The sequence below is a fragment of the Peromyscus leucopus genome, chromosome 10 (assembly GCF_004664715.2).
Source record: "Peromyscus leucopus breed LL Stock chromosome 10, UCI_PerLeu_2.1, whole genome shotgun sequence".
Lineage (NCBI taxonomy): Eukaryota > Metazoa > Chordata > Mammalia > Rodentia > Cricetidae > Peromyscus > Peromyscus leucopus.
Window position 1 is genome coordinate 8366759 of NC_051071.1, and position 27165 is coordinate 8393923.

General features: G+C 38.7%; 2 protein-coding genes across 10 annotated transcripts in view; one reads left to right on the forward strand and one right to left on the reverse strand.

The window, feature by feature from the left end:
• Vrk2 (VRK serine/threonine kinase 2) overlaps positions 1-20134 on the forward strand; it is a 131607-nt gene extending 111473 nt beyond the window's left edge. For all 5 annotated transcript variants that reach the window (XM_028895021.2, XM_037208919.1, XM_028895020.2 and 2 more), the window contains exons 10-13: positions 1290-1348; positions 5334-5500; positions 11658-11804; positions 19759-20134. In XM_028895021.2, the coding sequence (XP_028750854.1) occupies positions 1290-1348; positions 5334-5500; positions 11658-11804; positions 19759-20100 (715 nt within the window). In that variant the 3' untranslated portion in view covers positions 20101-20134. The remainder of the gene's footprint in view (positions 1-1289; positions 1349-5333; positions 5501-11657; positions 11805-19758) is intronic.
• Positions 19663-27165, reverse strand: part of Fancl (FA complementation group L) — a 74814-nt gene continuing 67311 nt past the window's right edge. For 4 of the 5 annotated variants that reach the window (XM_037208921.1, XM_037208920.1, XM_037208923.1 and 1 more), the window contains 7 exons: positions 25714-25864; positions 23355-23438; positions 23055-23100; positions 22893-22974; positions 21767-21883; positions 20583-20654; positions 20125-20214 (listed from right to left, as the gene is read on the reverse strand). In XM_037208921.1, the coding sequence (XP_037064816.1) occupies positions 20179-20214; positions 20583-20654; positions 21767-21883; positions 22893-22974; positions 23055-23100; positions 23355-23438; positions 25714-25864 (588 nt within the window). In that variant the 3' untranslated portion in view covers positions 20125-20178. Of the gene's footprint in view, positions 20215-20582; positions 20655-21766; positions 21884-22892; positions 22975-23054; positions 23101-23354; positions 23439-25713; positions 25865-27165 lie in introns of all 5 variants that reach the window. The other variant, XM_028895023.2, reaches the window with a different exon arrangement.

Consider the following 27165-nt stretch of genomic DNA (forward strand, 5'->3'; position numbering starts at 1 on the left):
TTTGCCTGTGAAGGTGTAACAGGAGGCAGGATGGCAGGTTTGCCCACACCACGTGTCCCTGCATTCTTGCTGTCATGGGTCACTTGAGATCGCTGCACTTTTCTGCTTGAGTTTCTTTGTGAACCGTAATTTTAGTTGAGACTTTATATATCTTTGCTACAGCGACTTAAGAAAGTCATATTTATTTAGCTGAAAACACTGAAAAGCATTTACCTAGCGTTTGTTGTTTTGATTTGGTGTGTTGTGTTGATACTTCTCATTAACTCATTCAATCATTGGTTAGAATGAACTCTTCCTAGGGGAGAACTATTATACACAGATAACTAAAAACCATCCCTCTCCAATGGTAAATACATGAGGAAAATATGATTTCGGGGCGGGATGGGGGAGGGGGGTGGGCACAAAGGTCTTTTTGCCGACAGATCACCAGGGAAACCAGGAATGTTGAACATATAGGGGCCTCTCCTCAATGGAGGAGATAAAATGCCTCTTTTCCCATCCAGAAATCTGGGAGTGGATATTGTTAACAACTTGGTGACCATTGCTCTCTGTGGAGGCAGACCTCACCCAAATCCCCCATAATATTTACCCCAGACTCTCCCTCCCTAGACCCTTATCTTTAGCTCCCAGTTAACAGAACCCACCCTTAGGGGAGATGTCACATGTACTTTATGGCCTCTATGTTATCTGGGTCAGAGACCAAGCTAGAGTCTAGGCCTTTTAGCTCTAGAACCCACTTTCAAGGTCACAGGTACTTTGCAAATGAATTTCTATGTAGTCACACCCTAAGCTTTATTGTGTACCTGGATTTTTTCCTGGAAACCATTTCCCCATACTCTATTGTGTTTAAATTTGCTGACAATAACCACCCTGGGGTCAAACTCCTGGAAGTTTTGATCCGGGTTGATGGAGTTTTAATTTCACCTCTTTGGTAGTTTACCATTCCTCTCCAGTGACAAATATATGAGGGGAAAAAATGACTTCACCATCTACAAACAATTTTATATGTATTTTTTGTTGTTTTTAAGGCAACATCATGGCAAGCATTCCTACCTCTGCAATCCTCAACTGTCTACAGCTTGGGTTAAATCATCCCTGTTTCCACATTGGTTGGCCAGTTAGAACTAAGGACCCCTCACCCTTTGTAATCCTCTCGTCCATTACAGTTGGGTAAAAAAGGGCAAAACTGTGGTGTCCTATCAACATAGACTCAGAGTTTTATGTTCTGAATGAAGCAGTGAACGTGGGTTTGAAGATACTTAACCATGTCCTTTCCCTGTTTTGTTTAGTCTGCTGGATGAACTCCCAGAGTCGGTGCTTACGTGGGCTCCTCCTGGAAGCAGTTGCTGTAAGTTGGATGATAAGCCCTCTGTGTATCTTTCTCCACAGGTCATCACAGTTGCCACTATGTAGGTGTCAGCCTTACCCACTCCATTCCCACGGGGAAAGCTTTAGGGTCATAGATAGTTTGCTAGAGAAGATATTTAAATCATCTCTGACATTAATGCCAAAGTATTGGAGATCTAGCTTTCTGTTTTTATCCAGAGTTTTAGGTTTATATTTTGAGAATCATTCGAAGGTTAGTCAATAGCAACTGGTATTTTTAGAATTAAGACATTTTTTGAATGGAGGTAAAGTCAAATTATAAAAAGTCTATTTTGAGTCAATATATTTAAAAAAAAAACTTAGTCATTACATACCTAAATGCTGTTTACACCTGGGTCACATTATATTGGTCAACCAAGCATTTTAGATGAGAAAGTCAACTGATTTGGGGATGTGGAGGTGCATTTTAGAAACAATTTCCTCCTTCAAGTTTATAGAGGACTTTTGAGTTCAAGTTCTTTGACATTCACATCGGTGTGGACAGTAAATAAACTTGCAGTTTCAGTCACTTGTTTGTGCATGTGTGATTCATGCAGTGTGAAGCTGGTTTGTCATACAGAGAAGAGCCAGCTAACTCTGCCATCAGACTTTCTTTTACGAGGTGCAGATTAGCAGAGTGACTTTTTTAATTTTTTTAAACAGAGTTTCTCTGTGTCCTGGAACTATCTCTGAAGACCAGGCTGGTCTCAAACTCACAAAGATCGACCTGCCTCTACCTCCTGAGTGCTGGGGTTAAAAGCGTGCATCACCACCACCTGGCAGCAGAGTGAGTCTTATTCTCTATTGATGTGAGGCCATCTCATGGTTAGCATTTAGCTGACTTCTGGAAGTGCTAGTGTGCACTGGCCATTAGTAAAATCAGATAGATATGTGCGAGTAGAACAGTCAAGATGTTATCTTAGCCTATAATCACAGCTATGAGCCAAAATTGTCCTTTACAGAGAGTAACAGCCCAGGCTTGTGCCCACCTAGTTTCCTAAATCACAGGATGTGTGTCATCCTGCCAGGTTCCCATGTTCCCCTTTCCGTGGTAGTTTTCTTCTAATGGAGAGGTCAGAAGATGGAAGATTTTTATTTGGGAAGATAAGCTGAAAATTGCAAATGTTATTGTTGTTGTTTGTTTTATTCTGTAACTACATTAGAGAAACTGATAAAACTGACATTATTCTTACCAAGTTGATAGTACATTTTCTCATTGAGACAGAAAGCAAGATGGATCAGAGATGTCATTTCCTTTTCAAATACATGTTCCCCTTAACTTTCTTGTCCTTTCAGCTCAGGTCTAGAAAAGAAGGCCTGGATGCCTCGTATTGTACAAGGTGGATGCTTGTGAGCTAGTCTATGTCCCATGATATTTCAGTCATTAGATATATACTAGAATTTTAGTCATATGAAAAGTCTAGTGATAGGTCACACACAATTCCTTGTTTTCTTACCCATGAATTTAGTCTATGCTCATAAATATAAACAGGTTTCTGTTCTTAGAGCACAGGGTTTAATTTTCTTAGGAGATTGTAGAGCAAGCACATTCTTGAAAATAAACTGATTTGCAAAACACTTTTCCAGCCTTTTTTAAATGCCGAAGTTTGCAGCATGTGTATCCAACTCAGTGTGGTACCTTCAGAAGTCTTTATTGTCTTGAATAGAGATGTAAAATAGTCAGTGATGATGCTTAATGTGTCACTAGCCCAACAGGCAGGTAACTCAAGAGTATACTCATTCTGTTTAATAGCTCTGGAAATTCACAAGCAAATCAAAGGTTATGTTTCATGGAATAAACCCAGATCTTGGAAGGCTAACATTTACATCAGTGCTCTGAGCTTCGGGCTTATGATAATAAATCCATGTTGGGGTGTTTTTTTTTGTGTGTGTTGTTTTGTTTTGTTCTTGCGCTCCTGAGCCACTCTGGTGCCACGGTTTCTAAACCTCAGGCCCATGAGGCCTTTTGTTCAGCTGCTCTCAGTTGGTGGTGTGCTGGGAATTCTCCTTTGTCTTATAACAGGCATTTGTTCCCAACAAACTCAGCTCTGTTCTCCATTCTGATTAATAGACTTGTAGTTTATACTAAACTCAGCTTACTAGCTATTGCAAGACTGAAAAGCAGCAGGATATGTCTCAGAAAATGGCAAAGGATGTTGTTGAGTATTTCTTTAATAATTGGATTTGGATGCCTCCAGTCGGACACCAGAAACCACCAGTTAAAGTATGTCCTAAAACAGGAGCTGGCTAACAGCAATCTACTGGACTAAATGTTAGATAACAGAGCTTGATATGTCTCATATGTTAGAGAAGAAGAAAAAATAAGTTGTCTAATGGCTAGATTGTTAAGAACAGAAAACAAACAACAGTAACAACAGAGCCAGGAGCTCTGCTTTTAACTATATTAGCTCTTCATTTCTAGATAATAATTCTAACTTTGGTATAGAATAGTCACTTTGGGGGCTGGAGACATAGCTCAGCAGAGGACCAGAATTTAGTTCCTAGTGCCCATATTAGGAGCTCACAATCACTTACAGCTCCTGTGCTAGCAAATTTGGTAACCTCTTTGGACCTCCATGGGTAATTATACTCACTTGTGCCTATAAGAGTGTACTCACATACATAGGCATGTATACACATACACACTTAAAAAGCAGTCACCTGCTTTTAAGGGAAAGAAAAGATGTGACTATTACTTTTGGATTTTTTTTTTTTTTTGTCTAGGGAGTAAGACCCAGCACCTCTTCATGTCTGTTTGATACAGGGAGGCTATGAGGGAAGGGAAAATGTTAGGTAATTGTCCTCAGCTCCTGAAGCTGCCCAGACCTTCCTGCCATAGAATATAAACACCCAAGTGAGAAAGAACGAAGAACTCTGGGTCAGTAATCAGTTTTTGAAGGGAAAAGTCAGTATAAACATTGTGTAAACAAATGAAAATATGATGGTTTGAGCATGAGCCTCCTCCTGAACAGAAGTATAGAGCATGGGCATTTCAAGGTGACTCTTTGTCACTTTTATTATTAATTGTGCTTCTTTTTAAAAACTAGTGGTGGAAGTAACTTAGTGGCAGTGTGAGGATTTAGCACGTGTGAGGCCTGGGCTCGAAAGCCTGTGACTGAAATAAACAGAAGCTGGAATGAGGAGTTACTGTGTGAGAGAGAACAGACAACTCCTCAGCCTACTGACCTAAAATCAGGAACAGCAGGGATGTGCTGGGATACTAAGGTATAGAGGACATGACTATTAAGGCCAATCATGATTAAACATATGGAATCCATATTCATTTTTAATATATTCATATAATGACAAAATGAAAGCTATAGGTAAAACTTACAGTACTTTTTCCCTTTGAAGTCAGATTTATATATTTATGAGTAACATTGGTTTTTTTAAATAAATATTTACAGGCGGTGGTGGCGCACGCCTTTAATCTCAGAACTTGGAAAGCAGGGGCAGGCAGATCTCTGTGAGTTCGAGGACAGCCTGGTCTACAAAGCGAGTTCCAGGACAGCCAAGGGTACACAGAGAAACTCTGTCTCAAAAAAACAAACAAAAAAAAATTATAAATAAATAGATAAATAAATATTTAAATGTTAATGTGAAAGAAAAATCTGAAGTGCATTGAGCTGCTGTGGTTTTGAGTAGTTAGGAGCCACACCTCATAAATCCAAGTTAGCAACTATCCTTGTCTAGTTATTTCCACCTGGCAGATGAGCTCAATGTAAACATATCAGCAAAGTGATATTGAAAAGATTGTCAGTTTATCCCATTTTTAGCAAATCATGTCAGTCACTCTTAAATATTTTTTAAATAAAAAATTTTTTAAATGATTTTTATTGACTTATTTATTTTTAGTTCATTCAAATGTGTGTGTGAAGGAAAAAGTAACAGAAAAACTTGAGAATCATTAGAGTTTTATTAAATCATCTCAATTACAAGTGACATGTAAAAACTTTGATACTTCACAGGTGAACTTGCCAAGTTCTTGGCGTGTGTCTGTAATTTAGCTTATGATGAAAAGCCAGACTATCAGAAGCTCAAGAAGATTTTAAATCCAGATGGAGTACCTTTAGGGCCCCTGGAATTTTCCACCAAAGCACAGAGTGTTCATGTGCATACTCCAACCCGCCAAAAAGTAAGTATAACATAATACTGTGCTCTTGGAATTGCACGCTGTGAGAGTGCTTCTGTGAAGACATTTCAGGTCAAAAGTGACTTGCTTGCTACATTAATTCCTGTTTCTTTTAAATCAGCACTTAGCAACCTGAAAGTTCCTCTGGCGTGTTATCTCTTAGAATGGGATCTGTGCCTGCTGTGTGCTATCACTGATGGTCATGTGTGTGGCTAGGGCAGGGCTAAAGGCCACTCCACCTTGATTCATGAGAGCCTTTCTGTGCTTCTATAGGCTCTCTCTCTCTCCTGCCCTGTGGCTCTCTCTCCTGCCCTGTGGATCTTTCTCTCCTACCCTGTGGATCTCTCTCTCCTGTCTTCTGGCTCTCTCTCCTGCTCTGTGGATCTCTCTCTCGTGTCCTGTGGATCTCTCTTCTGCCCTGTGGATCTCTCTCTCCTGTCCTGTAGCTCTCTCTCTCCTGTCCTCTGGTTCTCTCTCTCTTCTGCCCCGTGGATCTCTTTCTCGTGTCCTGTGGATCTCTCTTCTGCCCTGTGTCTTTGCCTCCCAGTTTCACCATGATATGCAGCTGGAAAATAGTCTTAGAAGTGATTGATACATATCTGTTGATATTTCAGCTTATAAAAAGAATTATTTTCTTAACAAAGTTGTTATTGTATTTGTTATCTCCTTTATTATGCTTCTTTGAATGGGTGCCCTCACATCAACTTAAAAAAGTTAATTCTGAGCAAGGAATTATAAAGTCAAAGGATTTTCAGAAGAGAATGGTAGAAACCTGAGTCTGTGGTTAGCAACACTGTCACACAGACAAGGAAACCACTCTTTCTCACTTGAGGCTATCCATATTAAATAAATAAATGTATGTGTGTGGAGGTTCATTCTGGTGGAGGTACAAGTTAGGGTTAGAATGCCATTTACTTTAATATTTCTTCTGAACTTTGGATCATCACAAGTGCTCGTGAGCCAAGAATGCAGGATGCAGGCTAATGTGACTGATAGGCTGCTGGATGAATGGTGAGTCAAGTCTCGGTGCACAGATGGTTCTGATTTGCTGAATTTTGTAGCTGCTGCAACTGAAGACATAAAATATCCTTCTAGTCATAAATTAGCTCTTTGGAAGCCAAACCTTGGCACCAGAGCTTTACAACCTTCAATTAGCAGGAAAAGAAGTATTTGAATGACTGTGGTATTGACATCTGTAGGTCTGCATAGTAATCATTCCTAATAGAAGAGAAGATCTGTTTGAGGAGGGTTTGCATGGCTAATTAACTACCAGGGAGAATATGTAATTTTTTCATGATCCCCTGATTGTCACCTTTCTCTCGTGATACAATTACATTTTATTGTAGCAAGAGCCTCGCAAACCAGTTGTCAGCACTGTTTACATGTTGCAGTAGGCAGAACAAAAGTTCATGTTTAATGAAAAGCCACTGGATTTTGATCTTGGTAATTATGGAGACTTCCTTTAACAATTTTATTGACTTTTGTATTTTTATCATTTTTCCAACAAAACAAAGAACCATTTCCGTGACCATGTCCCTTACAGTGACAGAAACAAAGAACCATTTCTGTGACAGTGCCCCTTACAGTGATGGTCAGCACTTAATTTGCACTAATTTAAGTTTTTCACCCTTTTTTATAGTTTTCAATTTCATAAGCTTCACTGAAATATAAAAGTCGTTTAAAAAATACTATATCTTTTTATATAACATTCTAATTATTATCTTCTACAATGTGCAGTTCACCAAATCAAAGAGTATTTGTTGTGAATCCAAATTTTTAAGCAGAGAATAATACAATGTAGAACATTTTCCATAAGCTTTTATGAAAAATATTTTATTCCTTTTGATTAGAGTGCTTTGATTATAAGTAACACTATTTAAAAATCACATGTAACTTTAACATCTTAATTTCTGTTAACAGTGTGATCAGCCTGGATATGTAGCTAGTATTTCACATTTCATAGCATACATTTAATTAATGACTTTATTTCTCTACTGTTTTATGTGTACGTATATATTTAAATATGTTATATATATATCTGTGGGTAAATTGCATCTTAATTTTAATTTCGATAGTTTACAGGTTTTTATTTATGCTATAAAAGTCAAGCCTGAAAATGTTGAAACTATGCCTACATCACCACCCTGTCCTCGGTTCTGCTGAGTGATGCACACAGGAAGGTGTCTGCAGCTGGTGGTTCCCTAACAGAATTAGTTGAGTCAAGTCAACCTGGTGGCTACAGATTTTCTCTTTCAAGTCCCAGCATCTTCTTAGTCTCTCAGAGTACACCTTGTCACTATGCATGTGGAATCTGCAGCTATTGACAGAATAGTAGATGAATTATTATTACTTCTACTTCTTTTTGGACAGGTATTTAAAAATAAGTCATTGTACCTGAAAAAACATGCATATATACATAAACTCTTTTTACCATCTATTACTCAAAGGGAAGGAAGTTATGCATGTTAAAATGTTCAGCATATTATTTCATTCTAAAATGAATTTTTTAGATTTTAGGATTCTTAACAAAATGCTTTTTCCTTGGAAGGTAGCACACTTCCCTATGAACTCCCAATATGCTTTTGCAAAGTAAAGCGATATTTTACTAACAGATGTTTGGGTGTGGTGAACCATTTACAGTAAACCGTGGGATTTCTTCCGGAGCTAAACTGGAAATGAATTTTTGCCAACACAGCAGGGATGCTGTTGCTTTGGGATTTTTGTTTGTTGTTTGGTTGTTTTTGTTTGTTTGTTTGTCTCTGGAAAAGCAAACACTTTATTTGCAAGACCATCCAGCAGCTCTGGAGGTGACTGCTGTCACCAGGCCATTCCAAGATTCATCGTCTAGATGGCCACACAGCTGCTTATGCACCCACGGAAGCATTTGGGTTTGCTACTTGTTTTGTTTCATGTTGTTCTATATTATGTTTGGAGTAAAGTCTGCTTAGCAGGCATGCTACTATTCAGCCATATCCCAGTCACCCTCTGTGACTCATTCTTTGAAATTCAGTGAATGAAACTGCATCTCACCAGTGCTTGCTGAGGTCAGCCACTGGTCCAGGTTGTTAGTGTACAGTCAGCGAGAGGATTGCACTGTGCAGCCCCGCCTCATTTCTAGTTCACCACTTTATTGTCTGTGCCTCTTCTTTGAGGAGCAGGAATTCAGATGAGTTGCCCATTTCAAGGCATCGGGAAAGCTGTGGGTCAGAGCAGAAGTTTGAGTTTCCTTCATTGCACATAGTAAAATGTGGTTCCTTTCTCAGTCTGAACCTGAAGTCCAGCAAGTCAAAGGGGAATGTGTGTTGCTGGGGTACAAATCTTCATGGTGAAGCTTTAATTCTCAAAATAATTCTATAAGCTTGTCTTCCTGTGTGTTTTCTATGAGAGGAATGGAACTTGAATCCCTGGTTGGAAGACTTTTCCGTTATCATTGTTTAGAGTGTAATGTGTTCTCGTTTTATAGAACAGTGTGAGGTTACATTGGAAAATTAAGGAAAATATTATCTCATTTAAGTAGTGCATTTTCTTGAAAACGATACATATTTGGGTAGTATCCCTTTTTACATTCTGAGATGCCAGGAGTGCTTTTTGTATTTATTTTCATATCTTTTAAAATATGAATGTTTCACTCTGTTCAAAATTAAGAATTTATTTATTCCATCTTTCTCTTAGCATTATAAATTTTTGTAGAAATGTAGCTCTTCACTAAGGTGGAAAACATTTTACTTATTAGATAGAAACATCCATGGCCTTGCAACCTAAGCCTCAGGCCACTGACCTGACCCCCAGGGACCATCTCTTCCAGGGAGTCTCATACAAGATGGAATATACTATACCTAATCCTGTTCAATATGTCAGAGGATCTCAGAGGAAACTAGCACCTTACATGCTTAGTATATAGGAGAGACTAAAAGTCCTCAAGTATTTCAACTAAGAACAGTCTGTATAACCCCACACCCCTAGTTCTGAATTCACAGCCTGAAGAAATAAAATCACAGTACCGAGACCTGCCTGTGCATCTCATTGTTGCAGCGTTATCTGTAGTAGGGAAAGAAGTATTCACTGGTGAATGAATGAAAGTAATGGACTGAGTAAGAAAAGTCATCCAGCTTTAAAAAAGAATGAAATCCTCTCTTTTCTTTAATATCAAGTGAAATATGCCCAACAGGTCAGGACAGACACTGCATAGTTGTAACTTTTATGTGGAATCTAATCCAACAAGACATTAGAGAGTGGAATGGTAGATACCAAAAGTTTAGAGTTGGAGAAAACAGGGGTATGTTGGTTAAAGACACAAACATTTCAGTTATAAGCTATACTTATTAATGTCATGTGTCATGATGTGCTTGAAACCTCCTTAGAAAATAGTTGTCATAGTCTCACTACATACAGATGTATAAAAGTATGGACTTTGAGCATGGTGTTTCACAATGTGAGATGTCAAAACATCACAGCAGATAAATATTCATTTGTTGATTGTATCTCAGTAAAGATGGAAGGGAGAAACCTTCAGCTAATCCAGAGCACAGTGACTGCTATGCAGTGTTCCAGGGGGTGAAACAAGCGTGGGGACCCTCATTTCACATTAGTGAAATTAGTAACAAATGCATTTCTTACCAAGGTGACATTATGGAGGGCAGCTGTAGTCGGAAGATTTCCTGTGTCCCAGCCTGTGGGAGATTGGGATAAATCTCTCCCACTCGAGTACCCCAAGTAAAGACACAGAGGCTTATATTAATTATAACTGCATGGCCATGGCCCAAGCTTTTTGCTAGCTAGCTCTTATATCTTAAATTAGCCCATAACTATTAATCTATGTATTGCCACATGTTGAGTGGCTTTACCTGCGTCCCATTACATGTTGCTCCTTGGGCATCTTGCTGGCATCTCTCTCTGCCTTCTTCCTCTCTCTCTCTCTTTGAATTTCCCACCTGCCTCTAAGCTGCCTTGCCATAGGCCAAATGGCCTTAATTATCAACCAATCAGAGCAACACATATTTGCAGCACAGAGAAAGACATTCCCTCATCACTTCCCCTTTTCTGTCTAATCAAAAACCATCAACTTTCCCAATGCACTTAGAGGGCAGGTGAAAAAAATGTTAACTTCAAGTGATTGGGAAACATTTCCAATTTGCAGGTTAGTGAAAGGCAGTGGTTTTGCTATTCATTAAGATGCTGAGATCCGGGAGGAGGTAGGAATAAAGGAGGCTGTTGTGACAACTTAGCCCCACCTTCAGAGCACCAGCCTATTTCAAAGAGAAGGAATGAACACACTTGGCAACAGAAACTGGAAATTGAGAGACTACAAATTAAGGATCTGTTTGCCCAGCCAGCATAATTTATTCTCTATTTTGGCACTGGCTACTCCATTATTTCCCCTTCTGCTGTTCCTGTCTCCTGCTCTCCATTTAACTGAGGGAAAGGCGATGGCACTTGGAGCTGCTGAACAAACACACACTTCAGTCAAGGACCATTGCTGGCGTTCAGTCTTCCACCTGGGTTGTAGGCTCTGCCCTCTTTTCCTGTGTCTACTTCAAGGTTATTGAGAGTCAGTCATTCCCCAGATGTCACCACAGTGTGAAAAGGAAACCTAAGAGACAGCAAGCTTGTCATGAAGTTAACCTCTGGTTCTAGTACATGGTGCCAGGTGACGTGAACTCATCTTGCACAAAGGTTAAACTACCTGCACTCCATGTAAGCAACATCATAAGCTCCTTGGATACTTTCACATTAATTAGCCTCTCTCCAACAATAGGAAAATAAGATCTTAATTAATAGGAATTTAAGCTACAATGATACACTGGCTCCACTTGCAGCAAAGGTTAATAATGAATTCACATGCAATTTGAAAATGTGACAATGTTCCATAAAAATATCATTTTTATTGTAAGCAAGTTTTCTGTAGAGATAATTTTTAAAGTGTGTGTAACACTGACATGGATTTTAATTGTTCTTATCCCATTGCTGAGGAAGGGTCTGGATCTTGCTAGATTGCATTTTTTTCCCCATAATAGCCAATGTTGCTTCTTGCTTGTTTGTTTCCTTGTCAAGTCCAGTATTATCCAGCTTAGGTTTTTAAAGAATCTGGATGTGAGTGAATTATTTTTAAAGAGATGTCATAGTTTTCATTTCATTACATATTGTTACTCCATACCAACAGGTGGATTCTCCAAAGGTTACATCGAAAGCAGCCAGTGAGTTGCCAGTTGAGTTCACCAAGAAAGTCTGCAGAGGGACATGTGCAGCAGGGAGCAAGGGGCGTGAAGAGGGCCAGCCCCGAGCCCTGCCCAGCAGAGCAGCAGCGCTGGTGAGAGTCGGTGGCCCTGATTCACCCATGGGACATTAGAATAAACACCTTGGGATACCGACTCCCTGCCCCCGAGGTCAAGGTGGTATGATTTTGTTAAATGTGAACAGAAAACGTCCTGTCCACTGGCAAAATCAAAGCAGCCTACAGCATTTGTTACAGGAACAGAGACAAACACACATGCGGATAGATCCGATTTCTTTTTTTCCCCTAAGAATATAATGGAGCAAACTTGGATTTCTTTCACTGTCTGCAGTCCACTAGGGACCCTTCCTCTGCATAAACTGCACTTTCCATGATTCCTGTATGCTAACCCTTACCACCCAACGTAAGGCTAGTATCTGCTTGTCAGTAGGCTGTGTTTGGAATTGTTTGGGTGGAGAGTGACTTGCCCTTTGCAGATGACTTATGAAGACAACCGCAAAGTCCTCCCTAAGCTGACATCCTATGATGGGAAAGCAAAGCATACAAATTTTATCTGGAGAGAAAAGTAAAGTTTAATTATGTCACAATAGCCAGCATTTCATTTGATTTGTGCACCATCATTCTCGAACGGTTTGAAGCAGTTCACAGTGTGAAACAGGATAATTTAATACCCCCACCTTTCTCACCCTCCACCCAAGAAAAATTGATATATGGGGCAGCTGGGATGTTAATCACTAAACTGAGCACTGAATTTGGCTCTGAACTTCTTGGCAGCTGAGGCAAAAATTAGAAGTAGAGTTATGCATTTCTCACCCAACCAGCAAACAAGTTTATCCAGAGAGAAATGTTGCTGTTAGTGCTCAAAGGAACCTTTTACATTTATTCAGTACGAAATAGCATTATTTGTGGTTTTATTTTAAACTTACATACAGAAATCTACTTCAGATGGGCATATTTTATAGTCCCACTTGTAAAGTTAAACACAAATACTGCTTGGTGACAAAATCAGAAATTCTAAGTCTTTGGTGTGTACTGGACTCTTCAGTCATGCAAGGCAGGGAGGTCCTGTGGAAGAAGACGCCCAGGTTTCAAGTGAAGAAACACATTCACTTTGACCGGCCTGGCAGTGGGATGTATGGGGTGTGGGAGGTGAGATGTGTTGTGACGTGTGGCAGAACTAGCGGTGCGGGGACCTGTGGCACCTTGTCCTCACTTGCTCTAGCAGCCCTCGCTCCTTTCTCTGTCTTCTGATTCTCATCTCTAGGTTAGGTTTGCCTCTTGAATTCCATGACCATGCGGCAATAGCACATATTTTATGTGCACTCCTTTCATTCATTACCCTTTGAGATTTCTCTGTATTCATGGACACACCTTATTTCTTGTCATTGTACAACTCAGTGTCCATTTTCCTTCTAGTGAACTCTTAAACAACTTCTGGTTTAAGATATTTATGGAAAATACTGCATTCATTCTGCTCCAGGTCTGCTGTGGACATTGCATTTCTTCTGAGACATGGAATTACTAGATCATTGTGCAAATAAATGTATGTTCAATTATAAAATGTTTATACATGGCCAGATGGCTTAGCAAGTAAAGACGCTTGCCATGATCCCAGGGATGCCCATGGTGAAAAGAAAGAACTGACTCCCATAAGCTTCCCTGTGAACCTCAACACAGGGGCCATGACATGAGCACAGCCCCAACCCCAACAAATAAATAAATTTAAAATGTTGACGAATACTCCTGGAAAGTGGCTGTAACTTTTATGTTCCCACCAATATGTGCAAGTGTTCTGGTATTCCTATACTTCCTTTTCAGCATTTTGTGTTGCAGTCTTTTACAGTTAACTAACACTCACATGTATATTAGTATCAACTTCTGAGTACAGCTATTTATTTGATGACTAATTGCGTAGTGGTGGTTACTGGCCATGTATGTATCTTCTATGAAGTGTCTTTTCAAGTACTGTGACTCATTATTTGCATGTGAGTTCTGGAAATCCTTTCCATAGTCCACAGACAAGATCCTTGTCATATTTCTGTAATATGGCTAGCTTCTGCCTACTCACATTGTTCATTCATAGTTGCGTTTTGACTCTCAGTTCCTGTGTATGGCATGGGGTGGGAGTTGAAATCCACGCCTTTTACTTACCTTATCACTGCATTGTTCCTGGGAATTATTATTTTTCTTTTCCTAACTCAACTCCTTTAGATGCTTTTTTGAAAATTAGCTAAGTGTGTCAGTGTGGATTACTTCTGGGCTATTTTCCTCCATTCTGTCTTTCCTGAGATTAGCACCACACAACACATATGAGTTTACAGCACATTCTAAAATTAGAAGGGCAACTCCTCAGTCTTCTTTACAAATTTCAGCACTGTAACAGTTCAAGTCTTGCTCCCTCCATAAGATGTATTTTATTCCAACATAATATTTTCATTTATTATTTGGGAATTTCATACAATGCACCCCATTACACTAATTTCCCATTCCTCCCAGGTCCAATCCCCCTCCCCACCTTTGTTCCTTCCCCAGAAAAAGAAAGAAAGAAAAAAAAAAAGAAATACACCAAGTTCAATTTGTGTTGTCCATATACTCACTGGAGCATGGTCAAACTTCCAGTGGCCAACCCCTTAAAGATAACTGAGTCCTTGCCCACAATTTTTAAAATAAATTTTTCCCATACAGTATATTCTGTTTACCATTTTCCCTCATCTCCTCCTGACCTCTCACCCACTTCTCTACACCTTCTTTGTCTCTTTATAAAACAAAATGGCAAATTAAAAATAACAAAAAAAGAAAGAAAATCAATCCAGAATAAAACAAAATAAACAGGGAAAAACAGAAAAAAGCACAAGATACATAATACATATACATACATACATAGAGACAAACACACATGCATACACACAAAATTCATGAAAACACAAAATCATAAGCCATAATATATAAGCAAAAGACTCACAAGGTTTAAAACAAAAATGCCCAAGCAAAGCATTATGAGACAAAACATCTCCACACATCCCATTGTGTTTGTGTTGTGTTGGCCATCTAGTGCTAGACTTAGAGCTGCCCTTAAGTGTAGTTTGTATGCCCATGAGACTTATAGAACAAACTGATTTTTCCTTTGCAAGCAGTTATCAACGGAGATAGCTTATGGGTTAGAGAGGGTCTCGTACCCTCATACTTACCCTCTCAGGGCTGGCACCCCATCTAGTTTGATCCTGTGCAGGCCCTGTGCATACATACTGCCGCAGTCACGGAAAGTTCCTATGTGCATCAGCCCTACTTTCTCCTCGGTGCCCTCCATCCAAACTGGCTCACACAATCTTTCTGCCTCCTCTTCCATTGTTCCCTAAGCCCTGAGGGGAGGGACTTGATGAAGACATCCCACTTAGGGCTGAGTGTTCCCAGGTCTCTCCCTCTGCCATTACCCAGGTGTGGGTCTCTGTATTAGCTTCTCTACTGATGGCTGAGCAAGTAGTTAGAGTCATTTCATTGCTAAATTCTTTAGCAGAATAGTGTTTGGTTTTCTCCTAGGTCCTTGGCCTATTGAATCTCAGGTTCTTGGCCACCTAAGCACTGTCAGGAATGGTTTCTCTCATGGAGTGAACCTTAAATCCAGTCAGAGTGGTTGGTTCCTCCCACAGATTTTGTGCCACAGTTGCACCCCTGTATCATGTGAACGGGTCACCATTGTAGACCACAGGGTGTGCAGCTAGTTGGTGTTTCCTCTGCTGGTGTGCAGGCTGCCTTCTAGTGTCATGAACACTAGTCAGTCGGGGTAAGGGTAAGGCTCTCGCTAGGCACAGACTTGACTTCTTTGTGTTCAGTGAGATATGTAGGTGCTGTCTTTAGCAATAGGGCCTCACCCTCAGTTCATGGAGAGCAACTTGTAGCTTTGGCAAGAGCTGAGATGTTTTGAGATCTCCTTGGGGCCCCTTTGGCCAACAGCTCATTTAGACAGAACTCATTCCTAGCACTGGAAGTTTCATTTGGTGGTGAGAGATGTCTAGTCAGAGCTTTGTTCCTCCCCTCCCCCCATTATGTGGTGATTCCAGTTTAGATGGTTTTCATACATACATATTTTAAGAATCTCCTACTGTAGGTTTTCATATGATCCCCACCACGGTCTCACAGTGCAGCGACTTGGCGCTTTCCTCCATTTGTGCTGGTCTCCACAAAATTTTTAACTTTCTGTATATATGCATACTATATCTTCCCTTTAAAATTATCTAAATATTTCCTTTTATCATAAGAACTAGTTTTCCTATATGCTGTAGTCATGATGGCCATGCATTGTATAAAGACGGGAACTAATATTAGTGAGTGGTTACTAAATCTCAACAGTTCTCTAACTATCAAAGGAAACACTGCCACTCAAGTGTTCAGCAACCTGAGTAGCTTTGTCAAAAATCAGCTCTATGATTGATATATTTATTTATGTTTAATATCTTTTTGTAAAATGGAATAAGTACTTCTATCATGGTAGTTTGTAAACTAATTTCATCATTAATAAGTGATATAATTATGTATATAGATGATCTTAAAATTGTGGTATAAGTACCTATCTCACTTGTATATCTATTTTTTATATATCTAGGGTCACATAAAATTGTTTCACATCAAAAAGGGTCAAGAGTTGAAAAAGTTTATGAAGCCCTGTGTTAGAGAAAGCCTGGGATACTATAAGCTTTTCAGTAATCAATTCTGATGAGTGCTTAAAAACTAACACTAGTAGAAATACAACCGATCGAGCATGTGATGGCTCACTCTTATAATCCCAGAGCCCAGAAGGCTGACACAAGAAGGTTGCCATGAGTTTAAGGCCAGCCTGGGCTACATATTTCTATATAATCGAATCATGGCCACTTCTGAGTCACCTGCTGGGTGACAGAAATCCTAGAGAGATGAAACCTAGGGCCATCTTGGGCAGGTAGGTCACCCTGCCCAAAGATTTCCTTAAATCTCTGAATCAAATTCATGGTTTTTCACTTCTGAGTCTGTAGTGAATGATGCTGTGCCTATCCCTGGGATGCTCTCAGGGCATCTGTCCTGTTGTGTTCTAGGGTGATCATATTTATGCTGTTGATCTGGGACTTTGTTGAGCTTCTTTTATGCATGATTTCATTTTGTCATCAAATTAGAAGTTTTCAATCTTAACTTCCTCATGTTGTTTCCCTCTTTCCTTCTCTTCCGCCTTAGTCCCAAGCACATGCAGGTAAGATTATTTGACATGAATATATGGGCAGCTGAGGCACTATTTTTTTAGGTCACTCTTGATATTTGGATGTTTCTTTGTTCCAATGGCAGGGTAACTGTCAAGTCATCAGTTTCTAATTAGCAATTGGACCTAGCCAGTAAAGGTTTGAATTTTCCATGTTGTATTTTTCAGCAGAATTGGATTATATTTTCATATATCTGCTAAGATCCCTTTTAATAAGTTTTAACTTTTCCTCTAAGTCCTCCAAAGTGTTTGGAATCTGTTCTGGCAGTGGATTTTATATTTTTTCTTAATTAAAAAACTATTGTGTACCTGTGTGTTTCTGTATATGGGTTAAGTGCACATTAGTACAGGTGCCCAGAGGCCATGGGATAACCTGGAGTTACAGGTGGCTGTGGATGCTGGGAACCAAACTTGTGTCCTCTGCAGAACCAGTACATGCTCTTAACCACCAAGCCATCTCTCCGCCTCCATGGAAGTAGATTTATTCACTTATCTTGATCATAGTATGACTTCTATTTATAGTTTTTCTTCTGATCTGGTCTACACTAACCATAATCTTAAATTGCAGACTTTCTGAAGTCTAGGCTATTTTTCTTCTTTGTGTATTCCTTGTTAGTTTGAGACTCTTTTTTAAAGTGGCTTTATATACTTTTGTCTAATTTTATTGTTTTGTGTCTATTTCATCAGCTTAATAGCAAGAGGTTGTTGGAGACCCATTAAGAATGGCCTGCAGAGAAGTGGCATTGGTATTTTCACAGCTCCCCAGGTGACTCTAATGTGCATTTAAGGTTAATAAGTATTCCAAAGATGGTCTTCTGGAAGCAATACTATTGGCACTTAGAGTTGAGCTATTTGCTGTAGGATGACGGTCCTGTATGTTGTAGGATGTTAGGCAGCATTCCTGGTGCGTAGCCCCTAGATGCTAATAGTACTTCCTCCTAGTTGTGACAACCCAAATATTTCCAGAAATTGTTCTCCTCTGTGTTACCATCACTCAAGGTTGAGGGCCAGTGTACTACTGATAGATGTACTGATAGATCACTGCACTGCCTTAGGCTTTCACTGCGCATGTGAACCCGCTGTGCCAGTGTTATACAGGTTTGAGTGACAGAGTTGCAGCCACACATACACCCCAACTTGAGAGAGAGCTATATTTTAACATGATCATCTGTTTGCCTTATATTGTAGTCTGATGTGAGATGTCTCTTATAACCATTCATGTTGGAATACTTGGTTCCCAGTCGATGGTAGTTTGGGAAGCTTGTGGCTACTTGAGGAGATGGAGTCTTAATGGAGGAAGTGAGTTACTTGGGAACACTGACACTTAGCAGCTCAGCCATCCTTCTGTTCATCCTCTGCTTCCCTGTGTGGCTGCTCCGTCACCAGCTGGGCTGCTGCTGCCACCACTGTGCTGTCTCTGCTTGCCTCTGTGAAGAGTCTTTTCACAGTTCTGCCAGAACTGTGAGCCAAAGGAAGCCCTTCTCCTTTAAGTAGTTTTGTCGGGGTGTTTATCACAGAGAAGAGGAAGTGACCAACTGACCTTCTCATGTATGTCCAACCATTTCTTATTCAGAGATCAGCAAACATCTCTCAGTGCCAAGGATCAATCACATGTACTTAGGCAAACACTTTACCATAGAGTTACACTCCAGCCCAGCAAAATTTTTTCTTAAGTGTCTAGATTGAAAATATTTTTGGTTTTATAATGCATAGTTTGCCAGAACTAATTAACTGTGCTATTTCAGTGCAAATAGCAACCATAGATGAAACATAAACAAATGGACAAGGCTGTGTCCCAACAAACTATTAACAAAACATCCAAGTATTTTGTGAAGAAAATTTGTAAGCTTGTCTCATAGCCTGCCTTCCCAACCAGTATATCAACTTCCTGTGTGATGTCACCAGTTGTTACTGAGACACTGGAAAAGTCACAGAAGGTCCCTCCTAGAATCTTAGTGTGATCTGTCCCTAACTAGGTATATATCCAACTTCCCAATGGTTCTCGACCTTGGAAATGTATTTGGTTGTGTGTTTCTTTCCCTTTATGTGAGAATGATTTGGTATCCTGGAGAAAAAAAGTCACTTATTTTCTTTTTGTAATTTAAACTATCAGTAAAGTTATTCTCATCAGAATCTCAAATAATAATCAGCTTCTGTTTAATAAAAGAGCTCTCTCTTAAATGTATCTTTTGTTTAATTTTTGTTTTTGCTTGATTTGTGGCATTGAGACAGGATCTCACTGTGTAGCTCTGACTGACTTGGAATTCAGTATGTAGAGCAAGCTGGCCTCAAACTCAGAAGTCCTCTCAAGTTCTGGGATTATAGGCATGTACCCCTGTGCCTGGCCTACCCACATCTTATGCTGGAATCCTTTGTGACCTTTGACAATGACCATGTGGAGGTAGTGGGGAGAAAAGCTGCCTGAAAAGTGGCAGTTCTGAGATGTGGTGTGATGAATGAAGATGACAGAGAAAAGGATAGACCTCGGTCTGCTTTCTTAAAAATGAAGCTGTCCTTTTCTGAATTACTCAGTAACTGGTAGTAGGAGAGGGCGTGTCAGAGGTCACCAGGCTAAAGCAGAAAAGGGATAACCTTGGACCTCCATCAGGTCTAGTGAACGATCAACTCTTCCTGTTTTAAGACATGTGAAACAAAATCTGCCTCTGAGCTGTCACGATATGCCAAATGTCCAAAGTCATTTCAATGACCAGACTTGCTTGCTGTGTTGTTTTATTTAGCATTGTTACAGAGTACATGATCAACAGCTGGATAACTCAAATATAACAAAATATATTTCTTTCATAGGAAAACTCAAGGAGAAGAAATATATACGAGTATTCAGATTTTCAGAGTGAAATGCACAGTCTTCACCAGACACCCAGCTATATGGGTTTGCAAACTTCATATTATAAGCCCTATCCGGATTGCACCAGTAGAGATACAATCAGGAAGCCAAGGTCTCCAGTTCAGTACAGATATACTTCCACCGGTGATATGGGTGTCACAGACTTGGAACGTCCTCCAGGACTTTGGCCTGCAGTTTTCCAGTTGACTCTCAGTGACGAGATGAAGGCAGAGGTGTACTACTATGGACTCACTATAGTTTTCCTGCTGATATTAGTTTGTCTCGCTTTGTATCTTCTCTGATGTCAAATAAATCAGTTGTTTTCTTTATAACCAATTCTTCAGGATTCCATCTCTTCACAGGTGTGTCTCATTCTTTCTTTAGGGTTTTCTCACCAACATTTTCAAGGTAATTGGCTTAAAGAGAGAGAGAGAAAGAGAGATAATATATTTTAACAAAATTTTGCACACACTCTTAAGAATTAAAATAGTATTTTAATTTACTATTGGCTTTTTATTAGAAAATATTTCACTATACACTTTTGAAATACTTTTAAGATCACCAAGAAATCCAGAAGATGTAAATCTTTTTGATCAAAAATAATTTGAAAATTAAGATATATAGAAGGATAACTTATCCCACAGGAAACTGCCATAGTTTCATTAAATAGAGAACAATACATTTTAAAAGCTTTAGGCAAACTAATACACTACAGATCCAATTTCTAGGACACACTCCCCAGAGTGAGGCACACTTTATGAAATGTGACGGACAAGTGGCTTACCTTACTACAATAGGGACATTCACCAAAGAGGACGTTAAAGCTCTGTCTGCTGGTGCTCAGCCCCCTCAGCCACTGCATGGAAGAAATCGTGGGGCAGGTCAGTGAGTGCACACATGCCGCTCCAGATTTACTCTAATTTTGTTTTATGAAAGGGAAACCTTTTCTGAGCGCAGGCCCAATTACTGCTATAGTGAATAATCGGGAAGACTTCTAGTGTACAAGCAAATTATGGGCCCTTTCAGACCTGGATGACAATTACACACTTACATGCAAAACAGAAACACAAAGACTCACAAGTTCCTATGGTTCACATATCTATGCCAATGAATCACATGTCAACAATTTCTCTATAAAATACATCTTAGGATTTTGAGATTTTTATCTTAACAATGGGTTAATTTCCACTGCACTGATTACAAGTATGAGGCAACAGTTTTGAAAAATTAAAATGAACATTCACTATTGTAAAAGAAAGTAGAGATTCCATTAGAATTTCCCAAGTAGACCTGGTAATGTTATGACTGTCTAAGGTGAAATGACTGGCCCTCAGTTGCCTATCAAGAAAGGGTAAACGGTACCAGCTACTCTACCTACGTCAGAAGAGAAAGACTGAAAACGAATGGCCCTTCCCCACTGTTGGGTGCTCTGCATGGAGACAGCTAATCATCTGCGCCGTGTCCTAACAGGAATGCTACAGGGATTAAAGGACGGAGAGAGAAAAGCACAATTCATGTAGAAAAGATAAAATAAAAAGCTGAGAGACGCTCAGGTCACAAAAACCTTTGAATACTCAAAAGAGAATTATTGTATTTATTCTATACTGATATGCAGCCTGTAAAGTAGTATGTGCTAACTAACTAATTAACTAACAACTTCCTTACTCCATTCCTGCCATCACCCTCATGTAGCCGATCTAGAGAATTTGTATGGTGATGGCAGACTAGGAAGATTCCAGTTATACCTACCACCAATTTATTATGTGTCAATATGCTATCATGAGTGTATTATAGATTGTTTTTCTCCCTGGAATTCTATGGCATACTCAATAGTACCCAAGATAAAGAAATGAAGCCTGTGAGCATGTAAAATTAACTAGTAGCAGGAGTTTGTGGCAAAGGAGGGAAATACTTCCATAAACAGATTTTAGATTCTGTATTTCATATGTACATGATTGGTAGTTTTACCTCATATAAGCATATTTGATGGAAGGGCTGTCCACACTGGGGATTATCACATACTTGATCAGGAATGGCACCATTAAGGTGACGGGCATAACAGATTCCACAGTCCATGCTAAAGTCCTTCAAAAGAAAAGCTTTTGTTAGCATTTCTATTTAATGTGCATATGGTAAGATTAGGAAGAATAAATATGACTACTTAACATTTGTTTTTATATCTGCTTTATAAAGTATGTTTCTGTATTGTGGAACATACAAGCAGGTTATAACACCTAGTCATTTGCATAGTGTTCCTTTTGCACTCAAATACACACAGATTTCATTTTTGGCAAAATTTTTGCATTTTAGCAGTTTTTCCATATACATAATCATGTCTGTATATACACCAAGACAGATCTGACATCAGCTAGTGAACACCAAATCGCACAATTCTACAGCAAAAGAAAAAACGTGGCCATCGTTTAATGCTAACAGCAATGGCTCAGTCCAAGTCAACCCTGCCTTCATTGTCTTTACAGTACCAATGATGCTGTTCACTGTTGAAAAACTACTGCTGTCCTTCACAAACTTACAGTAAGGTAATTAAAACTTTTTTGTAAGTTAAAAAAAAAAGTTAGGTAAAAAAAGCCTAACATCTCATTAATGTCTCCTCTTTTCTTTCGTTTTCATAAATGTAGCTGTCATTAACCACTTGCTGCTGATCATGAACAAAGCACATGTAACTCACCTAACAGAGGTTAACAAGTTCATTGATGAAAATGTTACCACCTAGTAGGGGTTAACAAGTTCACTGATGCCAATGTTACCACCTAGTAGAGGTTAACAAGTTCATTGATGCCAATGTTACCAGGTAGCAGAGGTTAACAAATTCACTGATGCCAATGTTACCAGCTAGCAGAGGTTAACAAGTTCATTGATGCCAATGTTACCACCTAGCAGAGTTTAACAAGTTCACTGATGAAAATGTTACCACCTAGCAGAGTTAGCAAGTTCACTGATAAAAATGTTACTTGTAACTGAGGTCTGTGTTACAACATTTCTCCAAAATTTTTTTCATCCTGTTTTTCTAAGAGAAGCATTTAAATTTTATTATTCACAAAATGTAGACTATTAAAGCAACAATTAAACTTACAGATTCTTCCAAGATAGTACGAGCTGGAAAATCGATTTCTAAAACATCTTTCAAATTTTGTAACAGACTATTTTCTGGATCCCTGAAAACAAAGGGGAAGAAAATCCCTATAAAGTCTGTTAGCCCATAGAACGGTACCAATTACATTGCCAAGGTACCTACCATAAATGTATGTTCCCACTCAGCTTGATTCCCAGGGGTTTTGTCACTTTAAATAGTAAAAAAAGGGGAAAAGTTTTAATAATTTAGGCTTGGTTGCACTTGTTTTGAAAAGACCACTGCTACAGTATTTGATTACCTATTTGGCTTAAAATCTAAATTATGCATTTAGTTTAAAAAGTATATGGTTCAGAATGAGAAAAGTATTTAAAACAATTGTAATATTAATATTTTGGAATATTTAACAATATTAGACAGGATTTTATGAATCTGTTCCAGATCCTTAACTTTAAGATCTCATACCATGGTCAGCTCCAAGAAAGCAAAACTCGGGAAGCATGGTAGGGTGTCTGGGGTCTACCTCAATGTTGATGGAAACATTATTCCCTGAAATGAAACAAGAAGGCCTTTAGATGTGGGCAGCTCATCAAGCAAGCCAATATAAACTCAGAGCATTCGGACCTGGCGACCTATTTCATTCTTAGGAAAAACTAGCCAAATGGGTTTTTATTTTTATTTTTATTATTTAGTGTTGTGTAGAAGTAAATATATCCTTGTTTAACACAAAAGTATTTTTGAAATCACGACCATCATTAAAGATTCAGGGACCTCAAGTTCCAAAAGACAAGACCAAAATTTATATGATTAACTTAAATTGGTATTCTGGTAATTATGTTCCAGTAAAGTTTAATAAAAAATTTCAGTGGAATTATAAAGGCCTTTAATATATAAAAAAAAATCATACACTTAAGTAATGAGCTAAATTAATTTTCATAACTTTTTTTACAAACTTAGTATTTCATGTAATTATGGTCCAAAGTAAGAAAGAATAGTGTTATACCTGGTAAAAACTGACATGTCTAAGAAAACTGACATAAAAACTGTGTGAATAATTATGCTTTATGAAAAGCTGAGACTTTTCCTTGTAAGGTAACAAATGTTTAATTCACGTTAAACAGATGTTTTTCTTAATACTTCAAAGAAGCTATTTTTGAAGCTAAAAAAAAAAATGACTTCACTCAGCACTAGATTCTTTTACAGGTTTAACTGTTCTAAGTATGTACAAATTCCACAAAGCTACCTACTAGTTGGTGAAGGTATGTGGTATAGTTAAGATCAATTTGGATGCATTTTTATAACAAAAGTGATATGATAAATTCTATAAGCTTTTTGCTAAAGTTGGAAATAATTAAATACGCAAATCTGGCAAAAATGCTCAAAGTGAAAACTTAATATATGGTATAGCCATCCAATGAGGAAAATTAAAACTGTCCACTTCATTTGTCAGTACAGAAGACACTTTTCATCAGCCTTGAGTAATGTTGTCTACTACAGACCAGAAAGAGCTGTCTTTTAGGCAATGACTGTAGGAACACATCTTTCAACTCAAAGGTTGGCCCAAAGATGGCAAATCATTGACTGAAGCACGAAGAAGAACTAAAAGCAAATACAGAGCATGAATACAACTTGGCTGTTCGAGATGAACGATATGAAATCTAATAGAAACCATGGTTCAAGGATAATTATTTTAATGGGGCCAAGATGATAACAAATCATGACATTTCTCTAAAGACATGATTTCAGTATTGCTATCTACTTGTTGAAAAATATAATTGGTTGATTACCCCAAATTAAATACTATTAGACTTTTAACTGGAAAGTAACAATAGTGCTAGCAAAGTGCTGCAGCCACCATACTCTGCAGCCTTGCCCTCCTATTCTGCTATATATAAAGTATAGAAGCTGCTCACGACTTCAGTCGGATCCAGAAACTATTTCAAAATGTCTATGGGAATATATCCTTTACAGTAGCACTTAACAAAACTTCAAAAAAAGAGGAAAATATTAAATGGGCAGACTGTAAGCAGATATTACCATAATGTGGTGAGAAATATAGTTAAAAGATTTAAATCTTTACAAAGGTTGAACTCTAAAACAGGCTTTGTTTTGTTTGCTTATGAAGCAAACAGCCATCTGCCCGAGGCTACAAACCACGGGACTGCACACACGCCCGTTTATGGGAGAGGAGGGCTCACTTGCTGCCTCGTGTCTACCCTCAGTAGCATGACCCGACTCAGTGCCCTCCCCTACTTTTTGTCAGGAGGTACTGCCGGATCTTAGCTTCCACAGAAGATGAAGACATCATTATTTCTAACACAGGCTTCTGTTCTACGTAGCATCCATTTGGAATTACCTGCCCCACAATTTCTGTGCTAATTAATGTTAATTAAAACGCTATCTGAATGTGGCTTTCTAGTGGACCATCACCTTTTGGAACACCTTAGCACTTTTTACCTAGAACATTTACATTTAACCATGTAGTAATAAAAATCAGGTTTTATTTCCAACAGTTTCAATAGCTGACTCCATATAAAGAAGTTTCGCCGGGCGGTGGTGGCGCATGCCTTTAATCCCAGCCCTCGGGAGGCAGAGCCAGGCGGATCTCTGTGAGTTCGAGGCCAGCCTGGACTACCAAGTGAGTTCCAGGAAAGGCGCAAAGCTACACAGAGAAACCCTGTCTCGAAGAAAAAAAAAAAAAAAAAAAAAGAAGTTTCTTGTAAGATTTTCTCCTAAGATTTTAACTGCCATTTTCAAATTCATTTTTGCAATAATATAGAATAAACTCAGATACCTGAAACACACGCTCGTCCTCCTTCCCTACCTAATACAATCCTGCGTGCTGTTGCACTCCGGGGAGGCTTTTCTGGTTCCAGCACCCAGGTCTTCTCATCAATTTCATCCATAACATCCCAGAATGTCTTCAGTGACTCCAGGGCCGCCAAGAACTGACTATGGACATCGACCAAGGTGCTCTGTGAAGAGACAGAAGCTGTGAAGTCAATGTGCTCTACAAACAGCAGATCAGTTTCCACTCAAAACACTCGACTCAGGCCTTTGGGGCTGTCTCACTTCAGCCAGAATGTGGACTGACAGGCTCAGGGCTCCCTACTGTACACTGTTTACCCCAGCCAGCCTTAGCGTGCTCTCTGTCACTAGTCTGCACATTAGCAAGCATGGTCTCTGTATAATATGACACGTTAGACATGAACAGAATCACAAAAGTGCTATATATATATATAATATATATATATATGTATATATATATATGTATATATCCATATATATATGAAAAAACTTATTGATGTTTATCATATATAATGCATTGAGCATTATAATGTCACCAAAAATATGCTTTTTGCTACAAAATGAACTTAAACACAGTGGTATTTATAATTGGACCAGATTACCTTTAAACATTAGCAAATTAGGAAGCTCTACAGACCTAATAAGTATAAAAGTATGAAAATGCTTTTTTGTTGTTTTACTGGGCTGGGAATTAAACCAAAGACACAGTACATGCTAGGCAAGGACTTTGCCACTGAACTTTATCTCCAACCAAGCTTTGCATTACTTTACATGTCAATAAATAAGCCATGATTGATTTTAAAATATAATTTCTATTTTTCTTTTAGAAAAGGAAAGCATTTCTCATAAAAAATGTGATATATTTAAAAGATACAAGTATTTGCTTACAGATTTTATACAGCAGTTTAAAAAGAATTAGGGTTTTACTGTTTCAAAAAACCAGGATATATAGCAAGTCTGAAAACAGTATAGATGTATTCATCCAAAAAAGGTGACAATGGAAGTGATGTGTCCCTGAAACGCTATCGAGAGTGGCCTTCCTCACACTCACAACCCATCGCTGCAATGGTCTGTAGAGTCCAATGAATTGTTGGCTCCTTTTGCAGAAATGGTTTCACATTTTCTAAACTACTGAGCTTCAAGGATGAGGTTGGAATATAAGAATGGAAACTAGACCTCTATGTCTAAAAATAACCTTTAGAGCATGAAGGGAGAATGTCTTTTGTGGTATGCCACACTAAGGTACAAATGTAAGTAATAGAATTAAAAAAACAAAAAACTCAGTTAACTAAAACACACAGCTAGTTCTAAAATCAGCATACATGGGCCTTCCCCTTGTTCCATCTATATGTGCACCAGTGTATCTAAAGTCTATGACTTATTTCACTGTTTGCCTCATGTTTAACCCCCATTCAAAAGAAAAGGCACTCATTATTGAAAGTATTTATAAACACATTGGCCATTTCTC